General features: G+C 40.8%; 1 protein-coding gene across 1 annotated transcript in view; it reads left to right on the top strand.

Moving 5' to 3' along the window:
* The window catches only part of EHD4 (EH domain containing 4), a 66,914-nt gene that overhangs the window by 32,626 nt on the left and 13,185 nt on the right, over positions 1-21,103 (top strand). The window contains exon 4 of the mRNA XM_034769145.1: positions 9,795-10,207. Within this exon, the coding sequence (XP_034625036.1) occupies positions 9,795-10,207 (413 nt within the window). The remainder of the gene's footprint in view (positions 1-9,794; positions 10,208-21,103) is intronic.

The raw sequence follows: 21,103 nt of genomic DNA, 5'->3' as shown, positions 1-21,103 counted from the left end.
TCTTACAGTAGCTATGAGATGAACTACTAAGTCAATATGGTAGAGGACTGTTGATATTACATCCTGACAAGTTCCTGTCATCTCTATTCTGACAGAGATTCTCAACCCTATTGACACAGTATGGTTTACATTAACAAAAGGTATCTCTGACTCCTATGAAGCCAACATGTCTGTTCATCAGCACAAAATCGGCTAGTACTGCAAGCTCCCAAATGTTATTTTCAGATATTTTATTATGATATATGCATTAAACTTGAAAGGGAGCAAAACTAAAATTGTACAAAAAATTAGACCATGGCTTTTTAATACTTGTAGGAGACCTGTCTGCTTTTTAAAAACTACTTAAATAACAAAAAAAACCCTCCTACAAGTAAGGTGTCACTCCAGTATCTAAATGATACTCTTTTGTAACGCATTGTCTCAAAACTATTGTAATATCTTTTATTGACTTATCTGCTAAATCAGTACACTGAGTGTCAGTGGAACACACTGCATTTTCACTTCCTGTCCTCTCACAGATGGATTGTGTGTGGGTGGGGGGGAGGGGGGGGGTTAAATGTGACCACAGTGCCAGTTGTAAATGGCAGCTCTAAGATACTTTTGCTGTTTATTGAACATAGAGAAGGAAGAACTCCAACATGCAAAGCTCTTTGTGTATTTAAAAATAATGATCTCTTCCTTAATAATATGAATCACATTGTGATTTCTTGAGGGTAGCTTAATATCTGATAACCATAGAAATGGAAGTATAGTTTCTAGTGCACATGGCATTGACAGAGGAGAAGATAGATTTCTGTTCCTAAATTTTAAATAGCTAGGTGCAGAAAATGTTAGCTTTGTGTCATTACATAGATCAGCTATTTTTTTCAGTCTTGTTAGAGTATGGTTCTGCTGAACACTAGTTAGCTTTAGCCAGTTTAATTGTTGTGTGAACAGGGCTTTGTTCTACAGCAAACCTCCCATGTAAATTCACCCCAAGGTTGGCAGAGCATCTACTTTTGAACAAGGAATCAAGAATTGGGATTTTGTTGTAGATGCACACTCCAACAAATTCAGGTGTGTACACGAGTAAATAGTCCTGTTACTGCTCAGATGATTATGCAAATACACTGTGCTCACCCACATGTATTTGAAGTACTGAACGTTCAGGTACATGCCCGAGTGTGTGACATAATGACTGCTCAATCAGTGCAAATACAGCTGCTGTTGAGTCTACTTTGAGTATTGTATTGTCAAACATTTATGTAAACAATGGGTTTTGTGGAGAACAGACTTGTGATTCAGTGCAGTGCAAAGCCTCTCTGAGCTGCTTCTTGAAGGAGAAGTATGAACAATAACCTTAGTGTGAAAATAGTTTAACTTAACACATTTTAAACCATATAAACTTGTTAAATGATTTTCTAAATCAATTGTGTACTAATGTGAATGGGATTTAAGAGTCCAGATTACTCATGAACTTGTATCTAAAATGTCTTAACAAACAGAGTACGCCTTGTAGAAAATGGAGACTGGCCTCTGGCAATGAGAATTAAGTCTCCCAGGGCACAAGTCCTAACATTTTTTCTCTCCAATAGTTAGTGAAAGTTTATTTGGTACACTAGTTGTGTGAGAGTTAAAGCTAATGAGAGTGGCTTTCTGCTTGACCATAGCTTTGTAAAAAAGGTTGTATTTTAAAACCATTAGGAGTTACCCTCTCCACTAGCAAAACTAAGCCCTGCCCATGCTGATAGCATCTGAGCAAAAAGCAGACGCTGCAGGGTAAGCCCAGGCTTAGCAGAACTCGAGTGAGCGGACCCTGGGTTTGTTAACCTAGGACTTGAGCGTCTGCACTCATTTGTAATCCCTGGTTAGAACTTCTTGAATCCTGGGTCTCACCCTGGAGCTCCAACACCTACACTGCATTATGTATTATTATTACTTCATTACTAAGTACTACCCTGATTGCAGGGGACTGGTTAAGATGGCGTATTGAGATCCCTTCCAGTCCTACACTTCCATGATTCTATGCAGGCCCACGCTTAATCACCCTCTTCCTAGCACCCTTCCAAAATGTGGCCACTCTAGCCCTTTGTTCATGGTGCAGTGTGGGAAAACTTGACAGTCCACCAAACTTGGCTATGTAGATGACAAAGAAAGTTGGCCTGTGGGACTATGAAATATGTAGTGTTGTCGGACTCCCAGAGGACAAGCCCAGTGGGTCTGTGTCTATACTGCAAAGCAGTAGGGTCCTGGCTTGACTCAGGCTCAGACCCTCCACCCTTGTGAGGTTCTGGGACCCTGGGAGTGAGCCCTGGGTTAGTGTGATTTGTGTGTACTCAGAAGAGGGGTAAGGCTTGAGCGTGAGTGTGATCCCTGGGCCTAGGCTGCATTGTAAACATACCCTTTATTTCTACCATAGTAGCAGCAGGAGGCAGCCAAGCTGCTAAGATCTACAGAGGAGAACTAGCAGTGGACCCTTCAGACAATCTAGGGGTGGAAAGGGGCAGAACTGTGCATCCCCAATATCCAAAGACCAGCAGTGATTGAAGAAAATTGCTAGTAGGTCAGAAATCCATGTTCTCGTTCACCCTAAACCCTCATCCTGTGAATATCAGCTAGCAGTGGCAGAGGAAGGCCATACTGGAGGGTGGGGTGGGGGTGGAGAGGTGCTATCAGAGCAGGGGATTCTTCATCCCTGGAGCTAGGAACCTAGGAGAGACATAGGAACCTGTGATCACTTCCCCTCTGATTAATGGGATATATGAAAGGGACCATCTCCATTGCACGCAGGTAGACCAGCAACACTCATAGGAGAGGGGAACAAGGAGGATCACATCACAAGTAGCTGGTTTCTATTAGCAGTAAAACTGCCGTCCCCCTCCTTCAGGGGTGGGAATTGTCCTGTGCTTTCCTGCAACACCTGATTCATTCTTGCGAGTTAGAGGTGTGTGTTCTTGCCCCTTCATTCTTGTTGAAATTATTATTTATGCAGGGTATTACCACAACTCTAATTTAGCCATAAATTCCTCTATTAAATCCAGAGGCTGAATGGTATACATACAATTGCTCTAATCAGGCCTAAAAAGCCTAAGTAATAAGTAATTTTCCATATCCAAACCGTAACAAAACATTTATAAGCATTTGATCAAGATACCAAGGTGTGCTTAGACCCATGTTGGTCGGGGCTCCAACTTGATCAGACAGGTATTAGCAATGAACCCTTTAAGAGTTTACTTTTTTATACCCCTTACAAACAAGTGATGTCATTCCTACTTATTGGACCTACGCTAAGGCCAAATGAAGCAATTTCTTATATAGCCAATTAATAGTGCCCTGGTACCCAATTAAGCATGTTTTATTTCTCTTATTTCAGCCCAAACCTTAAATAATATGATACTGGTATTTTAGCTCACCAACTGTTTCGAACTAAAATTAGATGCCCATTCATCTTCTATAGGAACTGCCATTTCCTTTTGTTTCTGAGCTGATTGCTGACTTACTTGTATTTAGTAGCTCACGTTCTGTTTGTGTGGCAGGAAATCTCTCAGCCATAGTGCTGTTTATTTGGAAGAGTCGCTTTTCTCATTCTTTCTAAATTTCTTATTTCAACAACCTTTTTTAACTTTCAGTTTCTTTCTACTTTTCCTTTAAGCTTTTTTTTTTTTTTTTTTTTTTTTTTTTTTTTTTTTGTGAAAACTGGATTTTTTTCCCACCCCATAAGTAAATTAATTAGATGGGGAAGAATGCATTGGTCCAGGTTGCTAAGTGAAATTTAGTACCATCTGATGGCTAGTCTGAGCCCTCTATCCACTGTCCATATCATACGACTACCATCATTATTGACACTCACAGTGGTAATCACCTGATTGATTCAGTGACATTTGTGAAAGAAAAGTTTGGTCACCTTCTGACAACTTGGTGAACAGCAATCTGCCTCCTTGGTAATATTTTGTGTGTGTGCGTGTGTAGTGGGGAAGGAAATCCATTCTTTGCTTTCAGGGCGTAGAGTTAAAGGTTTCACTCTTTTTCTATGAAGCAATTGTTGAATGGTTTAACTATTAACTATCAGTTTATATGTGCAAACATAATTGCAAGAAAGACTTAATAAGCATTACTAATTTACTGGGAATAAGTAAAATTAATCCTGTGTTGACTAATTAAAATCCAATGTAGAAACTGTATAATTTAAAATGTAAGATATTAAGCTTTCTTCTGTATTAATAAACCCACCCTGGTGCTTGCCCTTCAGCATGACTACCTACCCATATATTTTATTAAAAGCTTTGGAAAATTCAACTAGTTACTCAAGAAAGAGCAACTGACAACTTTGAAAAGGGACAAAAATTTACATTCCCCTTTCCAAGGTAAGGTTCTGTTCACTTTTCAAAGCTGGCTTTATTTGAAAACACCATTGTCCTGCCCTTATGAACAAGCAAGATATTCCATAAACTTTATTATGCGTCTAGCCTCTCCTTAAACTTGCAGGAGATTTCAAGCAGTATGTGTAAATACATAGCAATATGACGCCTGGGGGACGTGTATATGCTCTGGGCACCTTGCCATACGTGAGAAGGTTCTGTGGTAACAGAAGGTATGATGTTTGCCGAGTTATTTCAGACATGTGTTTGTTGCCTACAGGATCTGAAAATAAAATAAGTGGAAGGGAAGGAAGGAGGTGGGGCACTGGAGAAGCTTCCATTTCAATTACAACAAAACACATTTAGCAGCTCTTCCTGGTTTACATCAACAGTTCACCGCTTACATTAACGTGAAATGAAGGGGGAGGCATAGTTTAAAAAAAAAAAAATCTTGGCTGCTTGATACTGTTGAACCATGAGGTATATGTTGTCGTTAGACGCCACCAGTGTGGTGCTCTGCTCTGTTCAATGTTGATAAGTCGGCTGCATGCATGTGTGTTCTTCCTGTGTGCTGTCCCAGCTCTGCGCAGATAGCTGGCACAGCAGATCTCCAGCGAACCGCCCAATGACCACAGACTTCGATAAGATACGAAGGCACCCGGCTAGGTTTATTGCCAAGCAAAACATAGTCTCTAGCTCCCCGGATCAGATGTCTACGGTTCTGCTAGGACATATGTGAAATCTGGTCTTCTGTGTGCTTTTAGCCATAATTGTAAAGTAATTACCAAACAAGTGTTTGAAGTAACAGGAGAAACAGGAAAGGCAACAGGAAAAATGCTGAACCTAGCCCACATTTTTAAAAAAATGTCATAGCGAGAATGTTTAATTGTAAATAGTACTATGTCTTATACAGGGCAGCTCTCAAAAAGTTTAATATCTTTAAGGTGATCGTGACCCAGAAGCCCTTCAAGACTCAGTGGCAGAGAAACTCCTCCCCCCCACAGTAACTGACATCAGGCCTGACACACTCATTGCCCCATTGTTGCCATAATATAGATCTAGTGCCCTATCAAATTCACGGCCATGAAAAACGCATCATGGACTGTTGAATCTGGTCTGCCACCGTGAAATCTGGTCTTCTGTGTGCTTTTACACTATACTATATAGATTTCACAGGGGAGACTAGCGTTTCTCAAATTGAGAGTCCTGACCCAAAAGGGAGTTGCAGGGGGGTCGCAAGGTTATTTTATGGGGCTCGCAGTATTGCCACTCTCACTTCTGCACTGCCTTCAGATCTGGGTGGCTGGAGAGCAGCGGCTTTTAGCCAGGTGCCCAGCTCTGAAGGCGGTGCCCTGCCAGCAGCAGTGCAGAAGTAAGAGTGGCAATATCATACCATGTCATCCCTACTTCTGCTCTGCTGCTGGCAACTGTGCTGCCTTCGGAGCTGGGCTCCCGGCCAGTAGCCGCTGCTCTCTAGCTGCCCAGCTCTGAAGGCAGCACCGCCGCCAGCAGCAGTGCAGAAGTAAGGGTAGCAGTATCGCAGCTCTCCCTACAATTATAATAATATATGGAGATATCCTATCTCCTAGAACTGGAAGGGACCTTGAAAGGTCATTGAGTCCAGCCCCCTGCCTTCACTAGCAGGACCAAGTACTGATTTTTGCCCCAGATCCCTAAGTGGCCCCCTCAAGGATTGAACTCCCAATCCTGGGTTTAGCAGGCCAATGCTCAAACCACTGAGCTATCCCTTGCCCAATAACCTTGCAACTTCCCACAACCCCTTTTTGGGTCAGGACCCGTACAATTACAACACCGTGAAATTTCAGATTAAATAGCTGAAATCATGAAATTTACGATCTTAAAAATCCTATGATCATGAAATTGACCAAAGTGGACCATGAATTTGGTAGGGCCCTAGTTATCACAGTTAGAAAGCCAAATGGAGAAACTGAATGGTCTTTAGTAAGAATCAGAGTACATCGAGGCTCGGTATTAAACCCCTTTCTGTTTATGTTGGTGTTCAGTGCAGTTACAGAAAACATCCAAAGAGTGGCACCATGGCGCATGTTTTTTGCAGACAATGTCGTGCTCATGCGGGAGAATAAAGAGGAAATGGAAGAAGATTTAGAGGGATGGGGATGTGTATTTGAAAGAAATGGCATGAAAATTGGCAGAAAAACAGAGTAGATGGTCTGTAGATTTGATGATACCTTGTAGGAAGACAATGGGACTGTAAGTCTAAGGGACCAGCCATTACCAGAGATACAGAAGTTCAAGTACCTAGGTTTGATAGTAGAGGATAATGGCAAACTCAGCGACGAACTTATGAGTAGAAAAGGAAAGACATGGACTAAATGGAGATAAGTGAGGGGAGTGATCTGCAATAGGAGAAGGTCTGTCGCTTTAAAAAGTAAGATCTACAAGATGGTGATTAGGCCAGCACTTTTGTTTGACTGAATGCTGGGCACTAAGGAAGACACCGGAGCAGATCTTGAATAGATGGAAATGGCAATGGTAAAATAGATGCCGTAAGTTACAATGTTTAACCATGTTTGGGACAAACGAATTAGGGGAAATGTGAAGGTGGTATCAATTATAGAAAAGCTGAGGGAATCCAGGCTTAGATGGTTTGGGCACATGAAAAGAAGACCAGAAAAATATATAAGAAACTGTGTTAAACTTAGAAATGGAAGGTAAGAGAAGGATTAGAAGACCCAAAACTATGGATGTCACACAAGTATTTGATTAGCTGTGGAGTTTCTGAGGAACTGGTTAAAGACAGACCGTAATTGAATTACGGGATGTGTGCTGCACCTGCACATTGTGGCAATGGCTGGAGCAAGTGCTGTTTGTGGGCATACTACAATGATTCACATAAACCAAGATAGTTAGCTTAGCCTCAGTGAAACATCAGAGAAATAAAAAGTGCTAGAAATATTTGGCTGAAATGTTTAACCATGGCTGAGATTTCTACTATGGTTATACCAAAGTCATATAGAAATGGGTTTATTTTCCACAGAAAGTGAAAATTATTTTCATTGAAAAACTGAAAGGCGAAATGTTTTTTCACCAAAAACTCAAAGTTGAAGTTTTCTGGGGAAAGAAAACGCTTTCCACCAATGTTCATTTAGTTCAGTACTCAGTTTTCTGTTGAAAAACAGTTTTGATGGGGATTGGTTCACTTAGTCAACTCTGCAAAACTTAAATTTTATTAAAAACGGCTATTAAATTCACTAGTTTGCATCATTATGTTTGGATTGAAATGCATAACTTAATAATGTTTTTCTTCCAAACTAATAAAAATCCAAACCAAGCTGTTACATGTTTCAGATTAGTGTGGGTGATATATAATTCATATTTTTGGGTAGTTTGGTGTTCTGCCTAACCCCCATTTTAATTTTATCCTTCAGACAGGAAATTCATGTTGCAGATTGAAGTGGTTTGTGTGTTGTTAGTTTTTTCCTCACTTTTGATTATTATTTCTATAGTTTTTATAAAGAACACTGATAAGTAATCAGATATTTTTGGATTAAATGTTACACCTTGGGGTAACAAGAATTATCTTTTGGATTTGTCTTGTTCATGTTCTTTTTTTCCCATTGGCTTTTGTTCTGCTCCTCCTGAACTGCTCTTAAGAAAAAAGGAAAAAGAAAAAAAAAGACTGAGTAACCCGGAAAGGGATTGGATTTTGTATTCCTTGCTAAGCAATTCTCTTAATGGGAGGCGTAGCATTTGCTTTTTATTTATTTATTTATTTATTTATTTATTTATTTTATTTAGCTGTTTAATGAATCTGACCTGAATCTGCTTTGAGCTCAGTACAGATTTCTTAGCATAGTCTTGCCATCTTATTTGGCATGAGTGTGCTGGATTTGTAATGGAATTAGACTTGAGGGCAAAAATTGGGAAGATTTTAAGTAATATACTTAGAGCTTCTAGTTTTTGGTTTCATATACTATGTACTTGTCAAATTTAATGATTTAATGGTTTAAATAAAAGACTTATGGCCAACCTCTGCCCAGTGGTGCTACAGCTATGTGCTTTATGGCAGAATTTGGCACTAAAATGTTTTCATGTATATCTTTGAGTTCCTAGACACTGCCTCTAGCCAATTTCCTATTGGAAAGCACAGGAGGGTTGACTGCTCGCAGCAGGCATCTTGGAAGCATGGCCGCTAATGATTCAGTAAACTTATTTTTCTTGTGATTATTTACTGAATTTTTTAACAGCTGGCAAACAGCTTCAACTATGATGCGTATGTGAATTTTCTTGACTAAGCAGGCATTATTTCAGGGAGAAGTAAATGATTTTAGAATGGGTACCCTCTTCCCCATTTATGTTACCTGCTTCATAGAAATAAGAAATTAGTAATATGGAGAACAGGGGACAATAACACAGAGTAAAAGATAAGGACCTTTTGCTTATCTATGCAGAAGGGATATATAATGCATGGATGATGACTGTATTCATAAGTAAACGTAAAAGAAGCATTCAATACTGTAAAATGTCTGAAGGTATAAAATTACAGTTTAATGGTGAGCTTCCTACATTGCCAGTGATTAAAGGTGAATGCTCTTGGGTGCTGAATTCTGGATTCTGTTCAGGTTTCCTCACCACTATCCTTGCATTCCGACTGTCCTTCGGAGTAATTTTTCATTTTAGAGGATGGACAAGGATGGAAAACTGGCTTCTAGTTCACCTGTTCCTCATTCAAGTAAGATGAGTCACTCAGTGCCATTTCACAAACGGATTACGCCTTCTGTAGACTGTGTGTGTCATTCCCAGAGGAGTTCCTGAAGTACTGTTTGTAATATGACAGTGAGTTGGGTTGTTGTGAGGCAGTCAACAAGAATTGTAAACTGTGCAAGCGGACTTTTAAAATAGTTTTTGCTTTAAACTTCCTTTTGTTCTGTGTCCCAGATAGTCTTAAAGATCATGACTCATTTTTCTTCACTGCAACCCACCCTGTCATTAAAGCCATCATTGGAATGGGTAAAATTCTTGTGACTTGGACTGCTTAATGGGCTGTGGAGTGTTACAGTGCAGTCCTTCATTCCTAGAGTGTACCCCAGGGGTTCTCAGACTTTTGTACTGGTGACCCCTTTCACATACCAAGCCTGTGAGTGCGACCCCCCTTAAATATATAAAAAAGTGTTTTTAATGTATAACACCATTATAAATGCTGGAGGCAAAGCAGGGCTTGGGGTGGAGGCTGACAGCCCGTGATACCCCTCCCTCCCCGTAATAATCTTCTGACCCCCAGAGGGGTCCCAACCCCCAGTTTGAGAACCACTGGTGTACCCAGTCTCCTGCCAATCTAAGGACTGAGACACCAGGGTTAGGAATTGAGTTTAGAAGTCACACTGCTACAGCTGGGTTATAAGCCGGTCCTTTAAACAATTCTTAATAAAGAGTTATCAATTTAGTGACATCCAGTGGTGTATTCTCTCTCTTCAGGCTATGACTTCTGCCAGGTCCTCCAGTGGTTTGCTGAACGGGTTGACCGCATCATCCTCCTCTTTGATGCCCATAAGCTGGATATTTCTGATGAGTTCTCGGAGGCTATTAAATCATTCCGTGGACAGGATGACAAGATTCGAGTGGTGCTGAACAAGGCTGACCAGGTGGACACCCAGCAGTTGATGAGGGTCTATGGTGCGCTCATGTGGTCCCTGGGAAAGGTGATTAACACTCCAGAGGTGTTGCGAGTCTACATTGGTTCTTTTTGGGCCCAGCCTCTACAAAACACAGAGAACCGCAGGCTCTTTGAGGTGGAAGCCCAGGATCTCTTCCAAGACATTCAGAGTCTCCCACAGAAGGCAGCTGTGCGGAAACTCAATGATCTCATCAAGAGGGCAAGACTTGCAAAGGTAAAACAGGAATAGATCCAACTTTATTTTCAATGACCAATCTCTTCTACGTTTGTTTCATTCATTCTTACTCTCTCCTCTCATGTCTTTACCTCCCCACCCAGAAACAAGGTGTTTTCTGGAAAATGGATACGGTTAACAAAGTTAAAGGAAAAATTATTGTTAAAGTATGTGTTGGAGATGGACAGTAATGTGGTGAGCCAATCAATGGACCCTTCTAGATGGCCATAGAAGGAAAAGTACTGTGTTTTAGGATGCTACTCTCTCTGCCTTTTGAAGGAGACTTGAAATCTTCTAGGATACCTCTTCTTTCTAGTAAGGAGAAGTTCATACTACTAACATAACTGGGGGGATATGATAGAGCTCTGTAAAATCATGAATAATGTGGAGAAAGTGAATAGGAAGTGTTATTTACCCCTTCACATAACACAAGAACTAGGGGTCACCAAATGAAATTAATAGGTAGCAGGTTTAAAACAATCAAAATAAATACTTCTAAACACAATGCACAGTCAACCTGTGGAACTTATTGTCATGAGATGTGAAAGCCAAAACCATAACTGTTCAAAAAAGAATTAGGTTCATGGAGGATAGGTCCATCAATGGCTATTAGTCAAAATGGTGAAGGATACAACTCTGTGCGGCACAAGTGCCTAAACCTCCAATGGCCAGAAGCATCTGGCACTACCCACTGTCACAGACAGGATACTGGTCTAGATGGACCATATGGTCTGATCCAGTAAGGCCATTTGTATGTACTCCCCGGAGCTCGTCAACAGCTGCTAGGCAGAGCAGCTGTTACTGAACAAAACAAGATGCCCCCTTCACCAAAATGCCAAGTGTACCACCTTCACAGCACTTGCAGTTCCTGGATCAAAGATCACAGTTCAGACCCAGACACTTACTTCCTCTCGCACACATGGCAGCACACAGCATTTGTACTAGATCATGGCCAACCAGCATACTGCCCATGGGAAGTAACTTCTCCTTAATCAAAATTTATGTTGATTTTTTTTTTTATATACCACACACACCCCACTTTTGCACTTCACATCTATTAAAAGGAGTAATACTGCCATATTGCTACTTAAAAACATTCATTTACTTAACAGAACTGCCCGTATGTCACTGTTGTGCAAGCCAACCCAACGGTAAAAGTAATATCCCCTGATTAAACCTTCTGTATTTCCAACCCATCATCTCCCACATACTCAGCTAAAGGTGGGCTTGGCATCATTTCCAGAAGAAATCCTAGTCTCTGACAGACCTGGGAGGAAGTGAGTTCTAAGATTCTAAGAGGTCCATTGAAGGCAAATGCCCTACCAACATTGTCCTCTGTTTTAAACGACAGAAAATAGTATTTGCATGTGCTAATCAGATAACTGCTCCTTGCAGTAGCTACTTGACTTGTGTCCATATGTCTAGGCTTGGCAGTATTTGATTTTTATTTAGATTGTCTATTGAAAGTGTGAACTTAATTTTTTGTTAGGCCTCTAATTATCCTTCAAACTAGCATCTTAATGACACTAGCTTCTGCTGTCCTTTCCTGTCTAGGCCCAACCTGGATAAACTTCAATTGCTGTGTTTTAAATGGTTTCCTCTAAATATTTCCTTTTCTTCCGTAGTAGGCTTCCTTTATTGTATAGTATTAAAATTCCAGATAGAATACTGGCAAAAGTACTCCGATATTTTGTTCTTCTGCAAAGCCCTAGGGAATGTTTAATAATTAGCACCTTTCCTTTTCTAAATCTCAGCAGGCAAATGATTTGAAAATGTTTTTTGCTGAAAAATCGGAAGGAAGAAAAATCAAATAACTTTGAAGCTATTGTAGAAGAAATTTGCTACTTATTAAAGATTTCTGTGACATACAAATGCAGAGGATAGTATTTTGGGGCTTGTCTGCATGGGTAAATTATACCTGTGTTGGCTAAGGTGCGAGTTTGAACCTATAATATAGTTATACTGGTCTAACATCCTGTGTGAACATTCTTATTACAGTATCTGAGGGCCTTTTATCAGTTTGTCGCTTGGGAAACTAAACCAAAGAAAAAGCCACTCTTACACTGGAATAAGAATGTCTATGTGGGGGGGTTATGCCAGTTTAACTATATGGTTTAATTGACTATACAGTAAAACTTTCCTGTGTAGGCAAGCCCTTAGTGAAATGAGTTGGTGATGTGGAAAATTGGGGACTAGGACTACTGATGTTGCCTGGAATATTTTGGAAAAAAATATCTTTAGAAACAATTGTCAATCATTATTTAAAATTCCATTTTGATATCATGTTTCTATTAATATTTTTTTCGTAAAAGTTAATCTGTCCTTCCTGTAGTTCTCATCTGATTTAATCAATCTTATTGGCATACTAATCCCTTTCAAAGTAATTGATTGTGATGACTAAGAAGCATCAAGAGCAGATGACGCTTAATCAATAGAAATCCTGTTTAAATACAAAATAAAAATAGTGAAATTGAATTTTTTTAAGTGAAATTAATGTTCATTGAATGTACTAAATTGACAGCCATGGAAAGGGAAGTCAGCTGCTTATCCAAGCAACAGCAGTGTAATATGTCTCAGTCCTAGCTGATCTTAAAATAGCTGTAATTCAGAAACACATTTTTTATGCAGAGCTGCACAGTCTTCTTTGAACAAAATCTTTGTGAAGTATTTTATCTTGGTCCATTTCTTTAAACACTCGCAACACCTTCCCAGTCTGTCCTGAAACTCATAACATATCCAAAAATAAAACAAGTGAATTCCCATCTTACTGTCAAGTTCTTATCATTCCTTTCTTATCTTATCATTCCCTTCTAGTGTCACTTCAAAGCCACAAGGGTGTTAGGTATTAGTTATAAAATATTTTGAAGATGGAAAACATTCTTATAAAACATGTGTGATATTTACGGAATTGTAATTAGTTGGAATAAAAGTGCAGGATTGTAGTAATTGTGCCTTTCAAACTTGCAGTTCCATATTTTTCCTAGATGCTTTATACATATATAAATCTATTAAATCCTGTAGGGCTGTTATTAATTGGTATTGTGTTAGAAGTGTGCATTACCCATACATCTCCCTTCCTGCAGATCTAGAATTTGTATACCGAAAGTTGTCATTTTATTTTTTTTCCATTCCTCCATCTGTGCAAAAATTTGAACACAAACATGTGTGAAAACAAAAATGTATAGTGTTTTTTGTTTGATTGATTGTTTTTATATGTAGGAGCAACATTGATCTGTATATGGTCTGTCAGTGATTAGGGGACTGCAGTAGCTGACTGCAGTAGCTGTCCACAGACCTTGACTGTAATGATCCTTCCATTAGATCTTGAAGGAATAGTGAATTAATCACATTTAAGATGACCAAAATTTAGCCAAAGGAGCAAAAATATTTCAAATACAACCCCAGCAGTATTCCTCCAATTCTTCATTATTATTCTCCCTCCCCTGGTAATCATGTAACTGATTCTTACAGTTGTCATTTATCATGTACTTAGAGACATATCGTATTTCAGCATTAGTATTCCTTGTATCAGTGTCTTTCTCAGTAATAGCACACTAATTTAAATAATTGAAACATACACATTGTGAACATTCATACACTAACTCTTTTCTTCCTCATTGCTATAAGAAATAGGTTTCACCTATCTGAGAATGTAACAATCATGGTGTTCTCTGCAATGATGCATTTAAAGGATAACAGGAATTTTATAAACAATGTTCAGTTTGTCAGACTTCTAAAACTAAAAGGTCATGTTTAGTCTTTTCTGCTAATTCAGTCAGGTATCTAATTCTCATTTGGAATCCATATAATGTGAATGTTCTGGGCCAACATCCCAAGTGTATAACACTTGTCTACAATTTTTGAGAAGTCGTCTGCTTCAGAGATAAACTGTGCTATTTATTATGTATTTTGATGTGCTGAATTCAAATATGACAATTAAAACAACTGATTGGCTACTGTTTCTAAGATATTTAAGTTTTTACATTTTATGTCTATGTGTATTGTGTAGATAGTAGAGTTTTAATCATAAATTGTAAACCTAGGTCTTTTCATGTTTTTATGGTTGCTTTACATGATAATATTTCACCTGTCCTGTTTATGTAACACTTTAAAAATCAGCCAAAGGGTTATATAAATAAAATTTATTATGAAACAAAAGGCAAAAAACTATTATGTACATAGTTTAGTCCTATTCAGTATCTACTCGGCACTTCTTGGCTTGTCTCTTGTATTCATTAAATGGAGCATCTCCTATCACTGTGCAGCAATAGTCTGCAAGTATTGATGGGCTCCATTTGCCCTGATAGCGTTTCTCCATTGTTGCAATGTCCTGGTGAAATCGCTCGCCATGCTCGTCACTCACTGCTCCGCAGTTCGGTGGAAAAAAATCTAGATGAGAGTGCAAAAAATGTATCTTTAGTGACATGTTGCAACCAAGGCTTTTGTATGCCTTGAGGAGGTTTTCCACCAACAACCTGTAGTTGTCTGCCTTGTTGTTTCCGAGAAAATTTATTGCCACTAACTGGAAGGCTTTCCATGCCGTCTTTTCCTTGCCACGCAGTGCATGGTCAAATGCATCCTCTCGAAGAAGTTCACGAATCTGAGGACCAACAAAGACACCTTCCTTTATCTTAGCTTCACTTAACCTTGGAAATTTTCCACGGAGGTACTTGAAAGCTGCTTGTGTTTTGTCAATGGCCTTGACAAAGTTCTTCATCAGACCCAGCTTGATGTGTAAGGGTGGTAACAAAATCTTCCTTGATTCAACAAGTGGTGGATGCTGAACACTTTTCCTCCGAGGCTCCAATGACTGTCGGAGTGGCCAATCTTTCTTGATCTAGTGGGAATCTCTTGCATGACTATCCCATTCGCAGAGAAAACAGCAGTACTTTGTGTATCCAGTCTGCAGACCAAGCAAGAGAGCAACAACCTTCAAATCGCCACAAAGCTGCCACTGATGTTGGTCATAGTTTATGCACCTCAAAAGTTGCTTCATGTTGTCATAGGTTTCCTTCATATGGACTGCATGACGAACTGGAATTGATGGCAAAACATTGCCATTATGCAGTAAAACAGCTTTAAGACTCGTCTTCGATGAATCAATGAACAGTCTCCACTCATCTGGATCGTGAACGATGTTGAGGGCTGCCATCACACCATCCATGTTGTTGCAGGCTACAAGATCACCTTCCATGAAGAAGAATGGGACAAGATCCTTTTGACGGTCATGGAACATGGAAACCCTAACATCACTTGCCAGGAGATTCCACTGCTGTAGTCTGGAGTCCAACAGCTCTGCCTTACTCTTGGGTAGTTCCAAATCCCTGACAAGGTCATTCAGTTCACCTTGTGTTATGAGGTGTGGTTCAGAGGAGGAGGATGGGAGAAAATATGGGTCCTGTGACATTGATGGTTTAGGACCAGAAGTTTCATCCTCTTCCTCGTCTGACTCAAGTGAGAATGATTCTGATGCATCAGGAACCGACAGTCCTTCTCCGTGGAGTACTGGGCGTATAGCTGATGGAATGTTTGGATAATGCACAGTCCACTTTTTCTTCTTTGACACACCTTTCCCAACTGGAGGCACCATGCAGAAGTAACAATTGCTGGTATGATCTGTTGGCTCTCTCCAAATCATTGACACTGCAGAAGGCATATATTTCCTTTTCCTGTTCAACCCCTGGCGAAGATTTGTTGCACAAGTCTTGCAGCATATGTGTGGGGCCCACCTCTTGTCCTGATCTCCAGTTTTGCAGCCAAAATAAAGGTGATAGGCTTTCTTAACCATAGTGGTTATACTGCACTTTTGTGATGCAAAAGTCCTTCACCACAAACATAGCAGAAGTTATCTGCACTGTTCACACAAGTACGAGGCATCTCTGCTCACTTTGGCTAAACGGAAATGTGTCCCTTTGCAAAATCAAACACTGACAAATAAGAGAGCACGACACTGTATGATTTCTAGAGCTGATATTGGGCAATTTGTTCAGCAGAGTGATGTAAGCTTCGTTATGATTGCATCATCCATGACTTCTAGGAATAACATGATGCAATTCATATCATGTATGACGCAATACCAGCTTCAGATTGTATCATTCATTGTTTTGCCTAAAAAACAAGTACTGTCCAAACCCAGTCATAGATTTATTCATAGATGCAGTCAAAGATGTATTTTAGTCATTTCTGGTTTAAATTGAGATCCCTTCCCTTTATAACTCACTTATCCTCCGCCATTCCCAAGTCAAGGGTCGTATATACTGATCCAACAGCATATCTTGAAAACTAGAGCCAATCAACAATTTTAAGCATCATTTTTGTTCTCAGTGACCCAGAATTAGTAAAGTTTGACTACATTTATTTCAGAAGCATTTTGGCTGTAGAGCAGTGTAATTGATCTGCTAGTTGCAAGGTTTTTGGAGTATTTTTTACACAAGAAAACTAACCATTTCAGAACTCTTGATTCTTACACTGGAATCAAATGAGACATGGCTATCTTCTTGGACACTTTCCAGTGCATCTAGGTTCTTCACTTTTGAACCTTGTCATCCTCAACACACACACCCCAGTTTCCTCTACAGATGATGCCACCTGTGTCTCATCTGTTTTGGTGTGAAGGGATTCCATGCAATCCTCTAGGGCTAGGCAATGGGTGAAGTGACTTTTTCTCGATGATTGCAAGGTTACATTTGTTATAAAACAAGAGGGGATGTTCCATGCATGAGTGTTTGGTTTTCAGTTTGCTTTTAGGTGCATTTCTATAATGTCTTTGTCATATGGACCAAAAATCAACCTTTTAAAAAAAATTCATTAGTACACACACACACACACACGTAAATCTTGCAACTAAAGCAGCTATAGCAAAAGTGGCCTATCGAGAACTCTTAGAACTCAGGAATATCAAGTCGTCTTGTTTCTGTTTTTAGTTGGAGGGCCAAAGAATTAGAGTGGGAGCTTTCTCAGCTCTCAGTCAAAGGGGCAGTGCTGTCTGAATCTTAGCATAAAGCGCTTTTTCCCAAGTGTCTACATGAAGTTTGAATTAAATCGATATTAACTAACACACAAGTATTATACAGTCTGATTAAAAACCCTTCTCAATTGTTCAAGGTTTCTGTTTCTTGGCAGTTGAAGTCATACCATCTCTAAGTCTTCAGTTGACAATAGAACCCTCAAGCAAACAGTGGGGGCGGGGAGAGTGGGAGAATCCTTTCAGGTCTCCTCTAGAAGCCAGAAAGGGTACAAACATATTTCTTTCCTTCACAGGTTACTTTTGTATAGAATGCTGTAAAACATGTTCTGTAGTATCTACGTAGGTATTTGTACTGTGCTTATCACCATGGTGTTTGCATGCCTATGTTCTCTCCACTGCTGCTCTCTGTTGCTTTTCACTCCCCCTGTTCCCCTCACCTCCCTCGCTGCTAACGTCTTGAAATCTATCAAAACGTTAGAAATTCTTTTGAAATAATTATTTAAGTTTTGGTGAAAAATCATTTTGGATTTTTTCTTTGTATAATTGCTTGTATGTGTGTATATTGCATCTATGCATATATTAAAAAAAAACCACACACACATTTTTACAAGGTAAGGCCTCAATCCTGAAAAGATTTTGTCACATGCTTAACTTACACACTGCAAGTGGTTTCATTGACTTCAGTGGTCATGTAGGATCAGAGGCCAAGTGAGCTATGTAAGCAGCCACACATTTTAAGATTCATACTAAAGAAATATCTTTCCGTATGCTGGAATAATTCTGCTTTCTCCCCTCATGCTTCATAAGGCAATCAAGGTATAATGTTGTTACAGTATGAGGCATGCTCTGTCATCTTTTTGTGGTTGCCTAAATATAGAAGCCATGCACTCCCTCTTCTGTAGTGACACACATTCCTATTAAAAAGAAGAACAGGAGTACTTGTGGCACCCGAAGAAGTGGGCTGTAGTCCACGAAAGCTTATGCTCTAATAAATTTGTTAGTCTCTAAGATGCCACAAGTACTCCTGTTCTTCTTTTTGCGGATACAGACTAACACGGCTGTAACTCTGAAACGACACATTCCTATTGAATCACTTACTCCACTTAGATCATCCTATCACTTGACATTGCTTAGGTTGCTCTCTCTCTTCCCAAAATAATTTATTTGGCAAGGCAGATGGAGTTGTTTCAATTAAACTTAAAAGTGGGGCTCTGTGTAGGCACAGGTAACACCCACACATAGCTTTATGCAGGATCATGGCCTAATTCTTCTATGCTGCTTTCACTCTCGTTGGCACTGACAGAATGTCATGCTGTGCTTCTCAATAGCTGCACTCAATTTTTCAAGCATTTTTGGGTGACAATTTAAAGAACACCTGCTTATTTTACAAAAACCCATCAGAAGGCTTGGGGGAAGGCAGCGAATGCTGGTTAACTCATATTTCCGCAAACCCAAAGTAGGAGCTGCATGAAATGCGCCTACATCTCAAGGGCCTCTTCAGATCCTTTAAATCAGCTTCTGTACCCAATGACTGGAAGATAGCTAATGTAACTCCAGTATTTAAAAAGGGCTCTAGAGGTGATCCCTTTAATTACAGACCGATAAGTCTAAAGTCAGTTTCAGCAAATTAGTTGAAACAATTGTAAAGAATAAAATTGTCAGACACATAGAAGAACATAAATTGTTGGGCAAAAGTCAACATGGTTTCTGTAAAGGGAAATCATGTCTTACTAATCTATTCGATTTCTTTGAAGGGGTCAGCAAACACGTGGACAAGGGGGATCCAGTGGACATAGTGTACTTAGATTTCCAGAAAGCCTTTGACAAGGTTCCTCACCAAAGTTGTCATGGGATAAGAGAGAAGATCCTTTCATGGATTGAAAACTGGTTAAAAGACAGAGAACAAAGGGTAGGAATAAATGGTAAATTTTCAGAATGGAGAGGGGTAACTAGTGGCGTTCCCCAAGGGTCAGTCCTAGGACTAATCCTATTCAACTTACTCATAAATGATCTGGAGCAGGGGTAGGCAACCTATGGCATGCGTGCCAAAGGCAGCACACAAGCTGGTTTTCAGTGGCACTTGCACTGCCTGGGTCCTGGCCACCGGTCCGGGGGGCTCTGCATTTTAATTTAATTTTAAATGAAGCTTCTTAAACATTTTAAAAACCTTATTTACTTTACATACAACAAGAGTTTAGTTATATATTATAGATTTATAGAAACGTTAAAATGTATTACTGGCACGCAAAACCTTAAATTAGAGTGAATAAATGACGACTCGGCACACCACTTCTGAAAGGTTGCTGACCCCTGATCTGGAGAAAGGGGTAAAAAGTGAGGTGGCAAAATTTGCAGATGATACTAAACTGCTCAAGATCATTAAGACCAAAGCAGACTGTGAAGAACTTCAAAAAAATCTCACAAAACTAAGTGATTGGGCAACAAAATGGCAAATGAAATTTAATGTGGATAAATGTAAAGTAATGCACATTGGGAAAAATAACCTCAACTATACATACAATATGATGGTGGCTAATTTAGCTACAACTAATCAGGAAAAAGACCTCGTGGAGTCATCGTGGATAGTTCTCTGAAGACATCCACGCAGTGTGCAGAGGCAGTCAAAAAAGCAAACAGGATGTTAGGAATCATTAAAAAGGGGATAGAGAATAAGACGGAGAATATTTTATTGCCCTTATATAAATTCATGGTACGCCCACATTTTGAATGCTGCGTACAGATGTGGTCTCCTCATCTCAAAAAAGATATACTGGCATTAGGAAAGGTTCCGAGAAGGGCAACAAAAATGAATTGGGGTTTGAAAAGGGTCCCATATGAGGAGAGATTAAAGAGGCTAGGACTTTTCAGCTTGGGAAAAGAGGAGACTAAGGGGGATATGATAGAGGTATATAAAATCATGAGTGATGTGGAGAAAGTGAATAAGGAAAAGTTATTTACTTGTTCCCATAATATAAGAACTAGGGGCACCAAATGAAATTAGGTAGCAGGTTCAAAACAAATAAAAGGCTGTGCACTTCTTCACATAGTGCACAGCCAACTTGTGGAACTCCTTGCCTGAGGAGGCTGTGAAAGCTAGGACTATAACAGGGTTTAAAAGAGAACTGGATAAATACATGGAGGTTAATTCCATTAATGGCTATTAGCCAGGATGGGTAAGGAACGGTGTCCCTAGCCTCTGTTTGTCAGAGGGTGGGGATTAGGGTGACCAGATCACCCAAGACAAATATCGGGACGCGGGGGGGAGGGGGGATGACGCGGGGGGGGGCGTGGCGGGAGCGGGGCCAAAAAAAAAAAAAACCTTCCTCCGCAAGCGCTGGAGGGAGGCCCGGGAGACTCAGGGGAAGCGCGGGGCCGGGGTGAGTAACAGTCCGGCCTGGTCCCTTGCAGGCAGGACTCAGTTGGGTGGTAGGGCAAGGAGGGGGCGGCCCGCGGGGCCAGGCGGCGGCTGTTCTCACCAGCGGGACTCGGGAGCAGCCGCTGCTGCAGCTCCCACTGCCGCGGGGGGAGGAAGCGGCCATGGCGCTCCGCGGCTGCAGCTCTGGCGCCCCCAAACCCCCCGAGCCGGGGCCTGCTGCGGGGACCCAGCAGCGCGCACGCTGCGCCCAGCCCAGCCCCTGGCCAGGCGCGTCTGGGCTGCTGCCCAGCTGGTGCTATCCCGCGGCGGCCCCGGAGTGGGGGCAGCAGGCCCCAGCCCCCCCGTCCCGCAGGGGAACGAACGGGGCTGGGCTGCCGATGCCTCCGCCCCGGGCCGCCGTGGGATAGCACCAGCTGGGCAGCAGCCCAGACGCGACTGGCCAGGGGCTGGGCCCAGCGTACGCGCTGCTGGGTCCCTGCAGCAGGCCCCGGCTCGGGGGGTTCGGAGGCGCAGTAGCCGCCGAGCGCCATGGCCGCTTCCTCCCCCGCGGCAG

The sequence above is a fragment of the Trachemys scripta genome, chromosome 4, assembly GCF_013100865.1.
Source record: "Trachemys scripta elegans isolate TJP31775 chromosome 4, CAS_Tse_1.0, whole genome shotgun sequence".
Lineage (NCBI taxonomy): Eukaryota > Metazoa > Chordata > Testudines > Emydidae > Trachemys > Trachemys scripta.
The sequence above is the reverse complement of the archived record's forward strand: the minus strand, read 5'-3'. Positions and strand labels throughout refer to the sequence as shown.